This window comes from Phaseolus vulgaris, chromosome 8, assembly GCF_000499845.2.
Source record: "Phaseolus vulgaris cultivar G19833 chromosome 8, P. vulgaris v2.0, whole genome shotgun sequence".
Taxonomy (NCBI): domain Eukaryota; kingdom Viridiplantae; phylum Streptophyta; class Magnoliopsida; order Fabales; family Fabaceae; genus Phaseolus; species Phaseolus vulgaris.
In genome coordinates this window covers 60,464,337-60,482,128 of record NC_023752.2, presented here as the reverse complement: position 1 = coordinate 60,482,128, position 17,792 = coordinate 60,464,337, and the positions used below count along the sequence as shown (strand labels likewise).

Genomic DNA, 17,792 nt, shown 5'->3' with positions numbered 1-17,792 from the left:
GAGTGTATAGTGAAACTGATAAAAAACATACATTCCTCTTTTGTAAAATATTTATTTATAATGTTTAGTCATGAGTCATTTTGTGTGATGAACCGCATTTATCAAATATCAGTGTTAAGTGGCTTTTTAGGGGATTCCTTGAATTATAGAGATGTATATTTGGAGAATATCTTCAATAAATCAATATTAGCTATTTTCTTGGGGGTGTCACCCAAATTCGATGGAATATGACTTTGATTTGTCGGAAGTTTTCATAATTGTAACAATAGTCATTTATTGAGTGTATTAAATGTATTTTAACGCAGTTGATCGATTTCCGAAACTAAATGACTCACCCGTTCGATATTGATTGATAAAAAACTACTTTTTCTAATTTTACGACATAAGAATGAAAGTACTGTAAATAAAAGAAAGTTATAAGAATGTTACTGAAATTATTTTAAAAAATAAAGTTATTCTTTGTTTAGAGCTACTCTTTCTTTCTTGTACATCTGCAACTCTTAGTATTTCAATTTTCATGCAAACAAATGAGCACTCCCCATGTGAATGTATGACAAAAGAGAAAAGTTTCTTTAAAACCATAAACAATAAAAAACAGTAAATAAGATACACTTAACAAACACTTATAATAATATAATAATATTTTGAATTAAAAATAAAATGAAAAGGAATAAAGTAAAATAGCAACAAACAAAAAGCGGGTCCATATGCATAAAGTAAAAATTGGGAAACGATACGTGGTGGGCTTTAGTTGGTCTGAGATAAGAACCAGAAAATGAGAAACAGGTACACAATAATGGAGCCAAATATTAAAATGATTTAGGCATTGAAGAAGCCCACTTGGTTAATAAAAGTCAAATTATATATATTAAGAAAATAAGGTGTACTCTACATTTTGTCATAATGTTATGGATAGAAACGCTTTTATAATTATCTCAATGAGTTGGAAATTAAATTAATGAAAAGAAAAAATTATCTACTATGAGTTTGTGTTCCTCTATGATTGAGTCTTGGAATGATCCAACAATTGTATAGATTTATTTTTCTTTCTTTTGTTGCTTATATACACTCATTTAAGCTTAAGTGTGCTCAAATCCTCTTATTAAAGCATACCATATCCTCTCCTAAACTATATCAAATACTTATTACAAAAATCAGTAAAATAACCATAAATAATAATTTATAAATAAATCATCAAATTACACTAAACTCTACGTGTCAGTTCTTTTATTTAATTTATATGCTATTTTTGTGATTGTGGGACCACCACTTTTTTTGTACATGACGGTTAATTTGCTATCATTTTTTCCTTGCCTTTTAAAACCTTCAGCTAGCAAGTTGGGCACCATTATTTAACCTCCATTTCACTACAATTCTACATAATAGAGAAATATGACAATTACATTATACAAGTATTCTTTAAAAATTTATAATTCAATATTAATTTAGTCACTAAAAAATAAAACCTAATATTTTGCTGTTTGGAACTGTTTGCTTCGGTCATTTTTTGCCTTTTATCTGAACGTCGTTTTCATTTTTTCTCTGTTCTTTCTGTGGCTGTCTTTCGTTTTCTTTGTTTCTTCCTCTCTTACACGTGTCATCATTATCTTAGTACAGTGGAGTTCTTCAAGTAGTGCATCTTAGAATACAGCTGCAAAATGGAGAAGGTGGTGTGTGTCACCGGCGGCAGCGGCGGCATCGGTTCATGGCTCGTGCACCTCCTTCTGGACCGCGGCTACACCGTTCACGCCACCGTCCAAAATCTCAGTTAGCACATTCCAAACTTTTATTATTCATTCGTTTCATCCCAATATATACTTACACAGCACAACACAACTTTTCTAACAGACGATGAGGCCGAGACAAAGCATCTACAAGACTTGGATGGAGCGTCGGAGCGCCTCCGCCTCTTTCAGATGGAGCTCCTCCACTATGACTCCGTACTCGCTGCCATGCGCGGCTGCGCCGGCGTTTTCCACCTCGCCTCTCCCTGCATTGTTGATCAAGTCTCGGATCCCCAGGTCTTGTTTCCTCGATCTCTTCACAAATTTTCAATCTTTTGGGTTTTTTCATCATCCCATTTGAGTCTTCATGCAGAAGGATCTTCTGGACCCGGCGATAAAGGGTACCGTGAACGTATTAACGGCAGCGAAAGAAGCAGGAGTGCGTCGCGTGGTGGTCACGTCCTCCGTCTCGGCGATTATTCCGAGCCCCAGTTGGCCCGGTGATGTTCCAAAGAGGGAGGACTGCTGGGCTGACGTTGAATTTTGCAAGCAAAAAGGGGTTAGAAAGGGTTTCATTTTTTTCATTTTCTGTTTCTTTTTCTTATATGTGTTGGTGTGTGAAGTGTTTGTGTGTGCAACAGTTGTGGTATCCATTGTCGAAGACTTTGGCGGAGAAAGCAGCTTGGGAATTTGCAAAGGAGAGTGGGTTGGATGTTGTTGTAGTGAATCCTGGCACTGTGATGGGTCCGATTATTTCACCCAGGCTTAATGCAAGCATGCTCATGCTCTTGCGCCTTCTTCAAGGTAGAGACACTAATGCTTAATCAGTTGGATTTTCCAAATATTTCTTTCTATTTTTGCAGCAGGAGTTTCCTTCAATATTGGAAATGTGAACTGGAAAAGTTCTAAAATGGGTGGTCATACAATAATAAAAAAATCCACTTGACAAATCCTTAAAATAATATTTTAATTATATTTAATTTATTTTTAATTTAAAATATTATTATATTATTATAATATGGTATCAAGAAATCTTCTACTACCCAAAAAGCTTGAGAATGCTTTATCTTTTGGGTTAATCATATAATCATACAATGCAGTATTTTTATACAATTTTCAATATTATTATTTTAATATATATTTTTTATATTATATAAGTATAAATTTATTCTTTATTTTAGATAGTTATTTTTAAACTCATTGTATCAAGTTGGGTTTTTTTCAAATGGAGAGTAAATTTGATACTGGGAATTTGAGGAGTTGAGTAAAATGAAGTTTTTTGAATTAAGTTTATTACTAATTTGATAAATATAATAAATTTTAAAAAATTTAAAAATAATATATATAATAATTAATTAATTTATATTATTATAAACTAATTTAATTAAATAAAAAATATAATATTATAATTAGTTTATAATTTTAATTTTAATATTTTTACTATCAGTTATTTTTATTATTTATTACAAAATAAACTTTAAGTCTAAGTCAACTCCATAAAATCGGTTTTCATTTATTTATATACAATGAAATGACTCACAAGTTCATAAATTTAAGGTTTGCACCCACTTATATACAATGAAAGACTCTAATCTTTAGTCGATGTGAGATCTCCAACATTATTATTGTTTATTATTTATTATTATTTTAATTATTTAATTATTATTATGTTATTAATTTATTATTCATATTTTTATTTTATTATTATTTTATATGTTTTCTAAGACCTGCGACAGTGTAGTTGATGGTGTAGCTGTGTAGGATATTTAGAACTTGATGCCTTCGTGAAAAGTATTAGACTTGTTTGATTGTGCTATACTCTTTTCATTAGATTTTGCACAGTATAATTGTTGACTCGAATACTAATATCAAACTCCCCAAGTTATGATTTTTTTAGGGGAATTACTGATAATTTGAGACAAATTTGTATGTCGCGTCGCAGGTTCTGATGAAACATACGAGGACATTTATATGGGATCGGTCCACTTGAAGGATGTAACATTGGCACATATTTTGGTGTATGAGAACAAATCTGCAGTTGGTAGGCATGTGTGTGTTGAATCTATCTCTCACTTTGGTGATTTTGCGGCCAAAGTTGGTGAACTTTATCCAGAGTACAATGTGCCTAAGTAAGTTACCCACACACTTCATACATCTATTGTTAATGCATAACTTAGTTGCGAATGATGTATTTTGTGATTTTGCTTGAAAGGATGCAACGAGATACCCAACCAGGATTATTGAGAGTGAAGGATGGATCAAAGAAACTTATGGATTTGGGTTTGCAAATCACTCCAATTGAGGAGATTATTAAGGATTCTGTAGAGGATTTGAAGAAAAAAGGATTCCTTCCATAATTGCTGCTGCAATATGAGTCCTTATGGCACATATGTTTGGTGCAAATTCCTGTTGTTGTTAATCTGTTATATTTGTTGGTGTGGTTGTTGTTATGTTTGCATTGTTCTAAAACAAGTGACGAGAGACATCTTTGTAAAACATTTTCTACCTAATTTTAGTTCATGGGTGGATCTCTATTTCTGTCATGTTTCTGTGTTGTCTTCACATTTTTGTATCTCTGTTACCTTTAGACGCTCTTCTATGACATAATCTACACTTCTCTAATAGTATGAAAAAGGAACTTGCGTATGAGTAGCTCTCACCTGTTTGTTTCTTTTTTCAAAATGAAGATGGAATGCTTAAACTTATTGTCCACAAAGAAATTAATAGAAAACGTGTAAAGAACATGGAAAACGAAAAACAATTTCTTTACTATATGTATGAGGAGGATTTGGAAGGAAATTGATATAATTGAATGAGTATTAGTATTTAAATAGTTTTTATTATTAATAAAAATTATAAAATAATTTTTAAATTGTATCTAATTAGTTATTAAGATTTTAGTTATTAATTATTATTTTCATTAACTATAATATAATGTATGTATCAAATTGTTAAACAAATTAGTTTTAAATCATGAGAAAAATCATTTTTTCAAAATTCAATTTATTAATAATATTATAAATTAATAAGGATAATTTATATGGGTACAGTAAGAAAAACGTGGGGTGTTTACATGCGAATGGAAACCCTAGTTACATTTTGTTTTATGCATATGGACCACTATTTGTTTGTAGGTCATTTGTGAAGAATTGAAATGTGCATGAAAATTAGAATATAAAGTGTTGCATACGTACAAAAAAGGAAAGAGAAAAGGGCATTAGTTTGGCAAATTCTCCTCCACTCTCTATTTTCCCCATGCACCTTCATATAACAATTTAAGTTTTTTTTTTAAATAATCTCAATGAAGGTGTACTTTTAAGTAGTAAGTCATGAAAGTAGACGTTGGATGAGGGAGGAAAACGATGTTAGTTTGGGTTGTCATATCCTATAATAATACTTGTGAAATACATTTTGATTTGATTGAATGTATGGTTGAGTCTTTAAATTCACCAAATTAATTTTTTGATGTATATTATAATTTGTCCTCTTGATTATGTTATTGTATGCGAGGATATTGATTTTTCCTGTGTTTTTATTTATATTATTGTATGATTGAGTGTACAATTCTCAGTCTTTGTTTATAGCTTGAAACATTGAGAAGCCTCCATGCCTAGAACTCACGGGAAATAGTTTATGGGCGTAGATTAGAGTATGACCAACTCGTGGTAGGTAGGGTCTTTGTGTTGTAATTGTCATTCATATCTTTTTATTATGAAATGAGAATGTACATTGATTTCTTTAGATGTATGAATGACATCACTCATTTTAATATAGATGTATACTCATTTTAACACAGATGTATATGATTTATACTCTATTCAATACTTTCCACTAAGATAGAGATGTGACTTTAAGCCTAACTCAACCCCATAAAACCGGCTCACAGGGTTGAGGTTTGCATCCATTTATATACAATAAAAGGCTCTAATCCCTAGTCGATGTGAGATCTCCAACTGAGCAACTTCTAGTTCGGGTAATCAAGTTTGTCAAAGGAATATGTAGAATATGATGGGTTATTTGTTTACAAGTAGTGCATCTTGAGATAAGGACATGCTTTACTTCGAATCTTTTGTAAATACTTTTAGGAATGTGAATTACAAATGAATTTGTTATATAACAATAATCAAATATACTTACTTATGCCTTGATATGTTCATTAAGCTATATGTATAAAAGTAACTTATTGCGAAGTGGACTTTAAGGCTAACTCAACCCCATAAAACCGGCTCATAAGATTGAGGTCTGCACCCATTTATATATTATGAAATGTCCTTATCTCTAGTCGATGTGGGATCTCCAACATAACTTAGTATATTTCTTGAAATTAAAATTTTTAATAAAGTCCATTTCAAGTAAGTTCTTTGTAATGTTCTCTTGAGATTCACTTAACTATTTATCTATATTGTTGTCCATCTTCTTTTGTACTTATTTTACTTCAAATTCTTAGATTACATGTGCATTAGTGGTGTAAGTGTGCTGCTGGAGTCTTAGTGTCAATTGCACTTGAACTTTAGGATGCGGCTAATTTACTTTTCACTAGCATTAATTTCTTGCTTTAATTTCATGCTTTTATTTCCTTCCTTTATTTCCTTCCTTTATTTTCTTGCTTTTAAGTATCTGTGATACATAGGATTTTTATCTTTTTTTGCTTATTAGTAGATCTTCCTTTGATCTTTAGTTTCATTTCGACATTCAAACACCCACTCTCATTTCTAAAATTATTTTGAGGGAACTTATGTTGAGAATTATTTGGGATAAGCTCTTGGTATGTAAGTAGTCCATTGTGACTCACCTCACTTTTCGTGGGAGTGAACTTGGAGAACTCTCATACTTGATCTATTTACTTCACCAAAAATTAAAAAAATATTTTCAAAAAATATTTTGATCACTCAATTGAATTGTAAATTTTTGTGAAAACTTTTTCTATTTTAATTCAACAATGGGTGATCCTTCACATCAATCTAGTGTTCATGGTAATCAAAACACTCAAGATTCTTTTAATGTCTATGAAAGAGTAACAAAACAAGCAAATGAATTTTTCAGAATTGAAAGAAATAATTTCTAAATTTGTGATTTCCTAAGAGAGGGATCTCACAAACATATAAGCAATCATCATACAATCCCTTACCAAAGCCAATATGATTATAGTAGGTATCACAATACATACTACTACCAATAAAATGCTAGACAACATAGACATCGAGCCCATCATGTGCCTAAAGAGCCTAAGATTGACCTTCCTTATTTTCATTTTTCATCAAATATAGAAGATTACGTAACCTTGGAGATGAAGGTTGAAATTTTTTTCGGCTCACCAAATAAATCATGAGAGGAGGGATACCTTAGCTACCCTTAGTTTTCAAGATTCAACCATGACTTGGTGGACCACCTATACAAAAGATCTTAGGTTGCATAATTTTCCCTAAATAAGGTATTGGAATGAGTTTAGATCAGCTCTTAGGAAGAGGTATGAGCCTTCCTAATATGATAGAGAGTTGATGAAACAACTCAATAAGTTAACGCATATAAACATGATTGTAGAACAATAGAAGCAGATAATTGAGTTATTTATGTTAAGGGCACGGATTAGGGCTCGATTCCAAAGTGGTCTTAATTATGAAATTAAGGATAAAGTTGAACTTTTTCCTTATAATGATTTAAATGATTTAGTTCAACTTTGTGTTAGAGTAGAGGAACAACTAAAGAGAAAATCTCAAATCTCAAAGGGTAGAATTAGATACTCATGTTGGGCATTACAAGCATGGAAAACAAGAAGAAAAAAAAAATCTAGGATGTATCTCCTTGACGGAGTTGCCAATATTTGGTGTGTTGATGAATCCTTCAAAGCCAGAGGTTAAATAAACAGGACATAAATAAATAGAATAACACAGAAATCCGTAAATATAAACTAACATTAAAATTTTGCTTTAGCTGCCAATCTAATTGTGTGCAACAAATTAGATTAAAATGTTACACAATCTGGACATCCAACAACATAAGAGGTTCATAATTACATAATCATATAAAAAAAAAAGCAAAAATACATAAAAACAAAATAAGCAAACCAAATTTGTTAAAACTTGTGAAGAAGAAGGAACAACATTGTATTCTTGCATACTAAAAGATTTTTGTAGTTGCGAAGATTTGGTGTGTTGATCAATTAGTCAAAGACATAGGTCAAATAAGAAAGGACATAAATAAATAGAAGAACACATACATTCGTAAATATAAACTAACAATAAAACTTTGTTTTAGCTGCCAATGTTAGTGTGTGCAACAAACCAGATTCAAATGTTACACAATCTGAATAAGAGGTTCATAAATACAAAATCTTATGACAAAAAAAAGAAAAACATAAAAACAACATAAGCATATATAGGTTAAACAAAACAACTAGAATAAAATTGAGAAAAATATAATGAAAAAGAACACATAACGAAATAGTGGTTTTCTCTTTAAGTTGCACTATACATTTTACTGTGAAATGAAAGACTTTTATGAGACAACACATAAATAAAATCTAGCGGAGCACAATACATGCCTAAATAGTATTATATTTTTTTAAAAAAACAACGAGAACAAAAAGTATTTAGAAAACAGCTGATGTTGTAGTTGTAAAGGTCATTTCTTTAGCACAAAAGCTTGAAATCCACCATGAAAGAAGTAATAAGTTTTAATTTTAATAGAAAACAGAGTAAGTAAGCAATGGAAAAAAATCATACAAAAATAATTGAAGATGCATTTAATCCGAAATGCCAATATAAAGATAACTAAAAATTAAACTTAAAAATTAGAATGCAGACAAAGAACAATAACCATAAGTGAAAACAAACAACATATGGAGAAGTTCTTCATAAGCCATTTTGTTGAAAATAAGATATGAAAAGGACAGACAACCATAAAAAAAAAACATTGGATAAAACAATCGATTTAAATTGCAAGAGTTTGAAACAAAAATTTGAATAACGTCTTACAAAAATAAGTGAACAATCTGAACTTCTGATGCGATGAAGGACAAATGAGGTAAAGTGTGAGCACAACCATGTAAGAAGAAAGTTGCTTAAGCAAGTTGTAGGTTATAAACTTTATGAAGTAGAGTGTAAGAGAAGCACATTAAAAATGATGACAAAAGGAAAGATAAGGAATAAAGACACTGCAGAAAGCTAAATCAAGCGTTAATTGAATACTGTGAGAGCTAAAGGTGTAATGTACTTAAGGTGTAACATCTGTCACGTGAAGCAGGTCGTAGTTGAGTCCTTTAAAAAAATCCACTCAAATGAATAAATGTTTTACTTGAAAATTTTGAATAAACGAAAATCCAAATAAAAACATACACAAAAATCCAAAGGATAATAACATTAATAATATAATAACATATATGTTGACATCATATTTTAATATAGTACAAATTGCAATTAAAGGGTGGGTTTACGTTGTAACAATAATATTATGAACGTTTAATATAACATTAATTATAGTAGTATTAGCAGTATATTAAAACAATAAAAATGGTTTTTAATCACATTATATTATAACTATTATACTACTTTTTCAACAACAGAAGTCACTGACCTGTTTCTTACATCTAGTAGAACAATATCCAGTGATTAAAATACTTCTATAATATATTATTGCTTAATGAATAATAATAAGCATGCCAATTTTCATCACAACATTGTATATGCTATCATCTGATTTCTGGTTCAATTCCTGCATCTGTTGCAAAATGTGATGCAATTTGTGGTTTTGCTGATATGGTGCATGTAAGATGATAATATAATAATAATAAAATTTAATGAGATTTTTGTGAGTGTTGAGATTCATTATGCACCACTCATATATATTTTTTTGTACAGATATGACTTCAAATTATAATTATTTTTTGCCTCAGCAGATTACACTGGAACAGTACAAAACTGGAGGTTGATAGAATACAGTTGCCAAATGGAGAAGGTGGTGTGTGTCACCGGCGGCAGCGGCGCCATCGGTTCATGGCTCGTCCACCTCCTTCTGGACCGCGGCTACACCGTTCACGCCACCGTCCAAAATCTCAGTTAATACAATCCACACTCTCATTATTCATTCATTTGATCTCAATACTTACACAGCACAACACAACTTTTTCTAACAGACGATGAGGGCGAGACGAAGCATCTAGAAGCCTTGGATGGAGCGTCGGAGCGCCTCCGCCTCTTCCAGATGGAGCTCCTCCACTACGACTCCGTCCTCGCCGCCGTGTGCGGCTGCGCCGGCGTATTCCATGTCGCCTCTCCCTGCACTGTTGAACAAGTCCAGGACCCCCAGGTCTTGTTCCCCCGAGCTCCTCGAAAATTTTCAATCTTTTGGGTTTTTGCATGACCCCATTTGGGTCTTAATGCAGAAGGAGCTTTTGGACCCTGCGATAAAGGGCACCATGAACGTGCTGACGGCAGCGAAAGAAGCTGGAGTTCGTCGCGTGGTGGTCACGTCCTCTGTCTCCGCGATTACTCCGAGCCCCAATTGGCCCGGTGATGTTCCAAAGACGGAGAACTGCTGGACTGACGTTGAATTTTGCAAGCAAAATGGGGTTAGAAAGGGTTTTCATTTTTTTTCAGTTTCTGTTTCTTTTTCTTATATGTGTGTGTGAAGTGTTTGTGTGTGCAACAGTTGTGGTATCCATTGTCCAAGACTTTGGCCGAGAAAGCAGCTTGGGATTTTGCAAAGGAGACTGGGTTGGATGTTGTAGTAGTGAATCCTGGCAATGTGGTGGGTCCGGTTATTGCACCGAGGCTTAATGGAAGCATGGTCATGTTCGTGCGCCTTCTTCAAGGTACAAACTGCTGGTTAATCAATTGGATTTTGCAAATATTTCTTTCTAATTTTGCAGTAGGAGTGTCCCTGAATATTGGGAATGTGAACTGGAGAAGTGGCATTGTTACTGAAGTATCTTTGAGTCACAAGAGAAAAGTAGATTGCTTGGTTTTTAACTGTGTGAAAAGGGATTTGCAATGTACTAAGAAGAATAAAGGAATTTTAGGGGTCAAGGTTTTAAAATGGCAAATAAATGCCGCAACAGTTGCTGTGACATAGTTATTAGGCTTATTTTACAAAACCAGCTACTGCGTAGTTGATAGTATAGCTGAGTAGGACATTTAGAACTTGATAACTTCTTGAAAAGTATCAGGCTTGTTTGATTATGTTGTATTCCTTTCATTAGATTTTGCCATCTACAATCATTGTTGACCCGAATACTAATATCAAACTACCCAATTTATAACTTTTTAGGGGAGTTACTGAGAATTTGTGATATTTTGTATTTTGTGTTGCAGGTTGTGATGATACATATGAGAACTTTTTTATGGGAACAGTCCACTTTAAGGATGTAGCATTGGCGCATATTTTGGTGTATGAGAACAAATCTGCAGTTGGTAGGCATGTGTGTGTTGAATCTATCTCTCACTATGGTGATTTTGTTGCCAAAGTTGCTGAACTTTATCCAGAGTACAATGTGCCTAAGTAAGTTAGCCACACACTAGTAGATGTATAGTCAATGCAATGCAATAATCGTTTGGTCGGTAATTCAGGAATTAGATATATTGCTTGAATGAGTGTTATTGAAGAAACTTCTTACTCTTATTTGAACACAACAATTTGGTTCATGTGCACTGCAACGTTGGTTTTTACTTTTCAGTCATGCTCTTACTGATGTATCTATCTTGTATGCCATTAATCTTTAGGTTGTTGTTTCTTATGCTTATTTATGAACTAGGCTTTTGTTGCAAGAGATAGTACATGTTGTAGTTAGTGTGCAGCTTTCCTATTAGTTCTTGAACAGGCAAGGAAGAAGTGATTAGTTAATCTGAATAGTTCTTTTAGACTTGTTTGTATATTGTCTTCATAATCAAAATACAAGGTTAATATAATTCTTCTAGTGATACTTTGACACATAACATACTTGTAAATGATGTACTATGTGATTTTGCTTGAAAGGATGCAACGAGATACCCAACCAGGATTATTGAGAGTGAAGGATGGATCAAAGAAACTTATGGATTTGGGTTTGCAATTCATTCCAATGGAGAAGATTATTAAGGATGCTGTAGAGGATTTGAAGAGAAAAGGGTACCTTTCATAGTTGCTGCTGCAATATGAGTGCTTATGGCACATGTTTCTGCATAATTTGTTACCTCAATGCCTGTGCAAATTGAGTGGTATGATATGTATTGTTAATTTGACACTTTTCTATATTAATAAGAAAAAGGAGAGATGACAAAGAAATGAATAGAAAACATGCAAACAGAGAAAACGAAAAGACAATTATTTTAAACTTTCTGGCCATACAAAGAGGATTTAGAAGGAAGTTAGGTATATAAACGAATAGGAGTAATATATTATTTATAATCGCGTTTTCTTGAATGAATAATTAATATAACAAGTAAAATTAATTTATTTCAATTTCAATAGTGTTAAAGAAATTTATTTTAATATATTATTATTATTTTGAAAATATCTGTTTTATTTATGAAATTTTATAATAATTTTATTTTCACTCTGATTTATATTTTTCAAATTTATTAATATATAAAAAAATTATTACATCAACCAATTACCATCTTTATAAATATAATATAGTACATAAAAAATGGACAATTTTCAAGAAAATAAGGCAAAATAAAAATGTAAATTTCTTATTTTATTAGTTAGATAATAGTTTACTTAGATTAATAGAATTTATGATCATAACATTAAAACTCAGGATTTAATGTAAACTTCACAACTATATAGATGAGGGAAATAATCTCATTTAATTTTTTATTGAACTTAATTTTATTGTTAAAAATATTTCTTATTCAATAATGTGTGTACCTATAATTAATCGTTATGAAAAAATATTATAAAATCTAACTCGCGAGTTCAATTAAAAGTTTGACCTGATTTATTTTAATTTTTTTATCTAACACAATTGAAATAAGTAACTCTAAAATGAAAATAAAATCCAACAAAATATAATTTGTAGTAAAAAATAATATAATACATGATCAATTAACTATGTAAAAAGCAAAAAAAAGTGGTAAATATTATAATCATACATTTTTTTTTAAAATTAGTGTTTAAACAAATATTATTTAAAATATCATTAATTATTAAAAATGTCATTTATCAAATATTGACAACAAAATTACAGAAAATTTCAGTTAATAAAAAATAAAAACTAATTTAAAAATCTTATCAAAGATAAGCTTTATACTATTTTTAATTTCATTATTAAAACACCCTTCATTTTTATTTTCATCTCTCCCTATTATCACCTCAACAATTAACAAAATCTAGTATAGAAAATTTAAATATTACAAAGCTATTATAAATAAGTGATTCTAAAATATTAAAATGAAAATAAATTTATTTCATAAATTTAAATTCAATAAATAAAACAGCTTAAATTATTCTCACATTTAAATTAAGTTCTTATTCTTATTATATTTAAGACCAGTTACAGAGTTACAGTCCTGTATCATACGTTGTACTTCTACAACTTCTCTTCCTCTCTTTGCCGTTTCTGCAATTCCTTATTGGATTCCAATCATGTCTGGAAATTACGATCAAGGTGGTGGCGGATATGGGCGTAACGATGGCGGCGGTCACGGTGGTCGAGGAGGTGGAGGATTCGGCGGACGAGGTTTCGAATATTCTCTCTTAATTTGCTTCCTTATCTTTTTTGAATCGTAAAATATCTTAATTTTGTGTTAATCGTGACAGGTGGGTATCAAGGCGGGGATCGTGGTGGGCGAGGTGGTGGCCGCGGCGGCGGAAGTGGTAGAGACGGTGACTGGCGTTGCCCTAACTCGAGGTTTGAGATTTTACCCGCCGATTTGCTTTTTTTATTTTGCCCTTTTTTTATGGAGGATATTTTGTGTTTTCAGTAGTTGGAATGGAACTGTGGATATAAAACACACCTAACGATTCTTACGTTTCTGTATTTGATTGGAAAATTGGTATTATTATATAGTTGTGGGAATTTGAACTTTGCAAGAAGGGTTGAATGTAACAAATGTGGTGCTCCTTCTCCTGCTGGTGCTAATGATCGTGGTGGTGGTGGTGGCGGTGGCGGTGGTGGCTATAATAGAGGGGGATATGGCAACAGTCGTGGGGGTAGATCTGGTAACTATGATGAAGGAAGAGGTAATGGCTATAACAGTGGTAGGGGAAATAACAATGTTGGTAGAAGTGGGGGAGGCAATAGAGGTAGTCAAGGCAGAGAAGATGGTGGATATGGTCAAGCTCCTGCACCTGCAGCTCAACCTTATGGTGGGGCTGGTGGAAACTATCCACCTGCATACAATTCTTCTGGTGGCAGTTCAAATTATGGAACTGATGTGGTTCCTCCACCTGCAAGCTATACTGGTGGACCTGCATCTTATCCTTCACCATATGGGAGTAATACTGGTGGTTATGGTGCTGGTAGCCAAGGTGGATTTGGTGGAGCTCCTGCTGACTCCCCCGCTAAGGTGAAGCAATGTGACGAGAATTGTGGGGATTCCTGTGACAACTCTAGAATCTACATATCAAACTTACCTCCGGATGTGACTATTGAAGAATTGAGAGAACTTTTTGGGGGCATTGGACAAGTAATATTCTGATCTGTTGAATTTAGTACGAGCTCTACGAAGAGAGTTATTTGTTCTATGAGCAATGGTTTGCATGAAAATGCCTTTTTTCAAAGTAAATTAACATAGTATCCATATTCTTACCGAGCATGCATGTGTATGTCAGTTAATTCTGCTTTATTTACACTTGAAATAGTTGACCCCTCGTGGCTTCCTGAGCATATTTGCTATTTTTCTTGTGAAGTGACAGGACATGCTATAGATTATGTTTCCTATATTTATGTGCATATCTCTGATTTTGCCGATGTGTTGAGCTTCATACTCTAATGTCTTTGTAACTGTTTAGGTTGGAAGAATAAAACAAAAGAGGGGGTACAAAGACCAGTGGCCTTGGAACATAAAGCTATACACTGATGAGAAAGGAAACAACAAGGGTGATGGTTGTCTAGTGTATGAAGACCCTTCCGCAGCTCATTCTGCTGGCGGTTTTTACAATAGTATTTGATCTAACTGCTACTACTATACTACTACTTTTGTGATACTACAGTTTATCTTCTATCGTAAAGAGACACTTACCATTAATCTTTCATCTCAGATTATGATTTGAGGGGTCACAAAATCGCTGTTACAATGGCAGAAAAGTCTGCACCAAAAGCTCCACCTGCACATAACCAGGGGTATTCCATATTTCAATTGTTTATCATTTTTCACACTGTTGGTGACTTTTTATTTTGCCACTGAAAACGACTGCTCTTGAAATATCTAGTTATACTAGTGTCAACATGTAAATGCTTTAATTCTCTTTTAATGATGTCATAGTAGTAGCAGTGGTTGACAGCACCCCCTTCAACACCATGTTTAAGAATAACAATAATATCACATATGAGTACCAGTTTTCTATATAATTTTGGAGTTTACATTAAGATAGTTCATTGGCTTGATACTGGAATCCATTTGTCAGAATTTAAATAATAGATACACAATATGTCTAAACTTTTGCAGTGGTATATTTTCGAAAGCTATGGCCATAATATAAAAAAAAAACTAAGTAGTGGTAAAATGTGTCTTTTCATGCTGTTATTGTGTCAATGTTGCAATCTGTGTCCTCTACATAAGTGTGGAAAAATTGCAGCTGCCACATTAATCTTATTTTTAAAAGCCCCAATTTGTCCATCTTGTGCTGTCTCATGTTGTTTTTAGTACATTTTGATGATTTTTGTGAATTTTCTCCTCCCTCGTGAATAATAACTACCTTGAAAAACCTTAATTTTTTTTTTCTGATCAAATTCAGCCCTTTCCAACCGCCCCCACCTCTGTACTTACGTCTTTGTGCTGTCTTCTATGTTTTGTTGCTTTTGCATATCTTCTTTCTCATTCTATCTTCTGCATTGCTCTGCCCATCTCTGTTTTTTAGACGGTTATTTTTTTATTTGGGCACGTAGATCACCTAGTCTCCAAACTTGCTATGCAATTGTATTTTGCCATTTCTTACGTTTTTTTTTCTATTTGCTAAGATTTGGTAAGTCCCTTCCACTGCTATTTTATTTCCAGCCATGTCCACTTCCCTGCTTCTATCTTATACTTATTTAGGCCTTTGTCATAAAAGATATGTTATGTGTCTAAATTTTTTGACTTTTGATTATTAATGATGAATATATCTTCATTTTCTTTTTTGTTTCCTAAGTAGTTGTATGTGGGTGATTTAAATTTATAAGCTCTGGTATAGTAGCCATCTCACCAAAGTTAAGAGTATTTTTGGGATCAGTCGCTCAACACCACTCTTTGGGATTGACAACAATGCAACCGAGCATATTTAAAAGCTATATTTGTAACTAGAAATCTAGTATCTCCATTTGTCATGATTAATGATTTGGTTAGACAGGATTCCTAAAGCAATAGATATCAGGTTATGGCTGATTAGTTGTTATGTAGCTTTGAAGTTGCTTATAATTTCTTTGTGGATGTCTGACATATTGGTGAAAATCACATTGGAATAATGTGTGAATGAGTTACTCGAAATATAATAATTAATTGATGAAAGGGCTGCTATTGGTTTTTATTCTAGGGGTTGAGTTGATTAGAGTGGGATGTATTTTGTACTATAACAGTTTTAAATGTATTATTAGCTATACAAATGACTTCCTAATTCTCAGTAATAAATGTTTGTGTTATTAAGTTAATGTATTAACTTTTGTTTTATGTTTTTAAATTCTATAGGGGCAATAGGGGTGGCTATGGACGCAGAGACAATTACAGAGATGGAGGTGGTTCTGGTCCTGATAGGCGTGATAATTATGGTGGGAACCGTTCACGGCCATACTGAGGGCTTCAACAGAGAACATTTTATGTACTATGATGTATGTCTGAGGGATTTGTTGTATTCTATTGGCGGGTAACTTGAGATGATAGCAAAGAGGTAGGTTGTTCACTTACTTTTACATGACCTCTTTGCTCCTTCTGTTTTTTTTGTCACTTGCTGGTGGGATTTTACTTTTAGGCTGGGATTAATACAATCATGTGAATGCTTTTAAAGGGGCAAGTGCATAGTCTCCAAGCTGCTAAGGTAGGTTTTATTTTTGTTTCTAGTGACTCCTGCTTTCATGAAAACATGTTCTATTCTTGGTTGGATACTGAACTGTTATTTTCTGGATAAATGCTTGCATCCTTGGCTCATCCCATGTGGCATCTGGTTCAAACAGGTGGTGGGATTAAAGGGATGTTTTATGTTAAGTCATAGTTCCATGGATTTTTCCTAGAAAAAAAGAGTTTTCCTTGTCTGCATGTTGCATTTAACCTTAATATCTGTATGATAAGTTAAAATATATACAATCATAACCTGTTGTAAACTAAATGTTGAATTCATGCTCAATTTAGGTCACATGATGACTATGTTGAAAGTTTTGGTTTGAACTCTTTAAACTTTAAATTTGCTACCAAGAAGTTCAATATAAAGTTATATGAGGCCAGTAGTGCTAATTGTACCCATAATGACCTAATAAAAGAGTGCAAGTTCTCGAGCTAATGAAGTTCCTTTATTTTTTAAATTCATCAAATTTTGCCCTGTTTTCTATTTTGTTGCACTTAGAAAATTCAAGCTGTTACTTTTTGTTTGCATCATTTTTTCTTTTTGAAATAACTACTACCCATCCAAGACTTGAAGATTCCTTTTTATTTTTTGTTTTGCCTAATTGCACCAGGTAGAACCTTTATAACTGTAATAGGAATCCTAAACGTTATGCTTTATTTTCTATTAAAATTTTAGTGTTGGTTATGGCTACTGCATCGTGAGCTATAGATGTTCATAGCAGTTGTCTGATTCTTAGCATACTTCTTTCAAATGTTTTTAATGATGATTAAGGACAGTTGTACTGGTAAGAGTTGCTACTTCTTTGGCTTTTGATCATCTTGCAGGTAGCTTCCTGGAATTTTGTGGTTTGGCCGTGCCAAAATTTGTTTTCTTTGAGGCTGAGCTATTGCATAGATT

General features: G+C 32.7%; 3 protein-coding genes across 4 annotated transcripts; all 3 read left to right on the top strand.

Annotated features, from left to right (window-relative positions):
* The first annotated feature begins 1,384 nt into the window (after positions 1–1,384).
* Positions 1,385–4,267, top strand: LOC137824435 (cinnamoyl-CoA reductase 1-like). Its single transcript, XM_068630082.1, has 6 exons — positions 1,385–1,767; positions 1,849–2,021; positions 2,098–2,283; positions 2,366–2,528; positions 3,667–3,853; positions 3,937–4,267. The coding sequence occupies exons 1-6, from the start codon at positions 1,659–1,661 to the stop codon at positions 4,079–4,081; spliced, it is 963 nt and encodes a 320-aa protein (XP_068486183.1). The 5' UTR covers positions 1,385–1,658; the 3' UTR covers positions 4,082–4,267.
* A 5,136-nt stretch (positions 4,268–9,403) lies between these two features.
* LOC137824434 (phenylacetaldehyde reductase-like) lies at positions 9,404–11,981 on the top strand. Its single transcript, XM_068630081.1, has 7 exons — positions 9,404–9,487; positions 9,619–9,777; positions 9,856–10,028; positions 10,105–10,290; positions 10,371–10,533; positions 11,033–11,219; positions 11,694–11,981. The coding sequence occupies exons 2-7, from the start codon at positions 9,669–9,671 to the stop codon at positions 11,836–11,838; spliced, it is 963 nt and encodes a 320-aa protein (XP_068486182.1). The 5' UTR covers positions 9,404–9,487; positions 9,619–9,668; the 3' UTR covers positions 11,839–11,981.
* Positions 11,982–13,196: 1,215 nt separating this feature from the next.
* LOC137823765 (transcription initiation factor TFIID subunit 15b-like) lies at positions 13,197–17,038 on the top strand. Of its 2 annotated transcripts, XR_011083160.1 has the most exons (7): positions 13,197–13,380; positions 13,461–13,551; positions 13,711–14,329; positions 14,655–14,805; positions 14,904–14,985; positions 16,526–16,724; positions 16,806–17,038. XR_011083160.1 is itself a non-coding variant. In XM_068629026.1 (6 exons), exons 1-6 carry the CDS (start codon positions 13,287–13,289, stop codon positions 16,629–16,631), a joined length of 1,143 nt encoding a protein of 380 aa, XP_068485127.1. In that variant the 5' UTR covers positions 13,197–13,286; the 3' UTR covers positions 16,632–17,038. The 2 variants fall into 2 exon arrangements, 1 of the variants encoding a protein (XP_068485127.1); XM_068629026.1 differs by having other exon boundaries at positions 16,526–17,038.
* Positions 17,039–17,792: the final 754 nt, after the last annotated feature.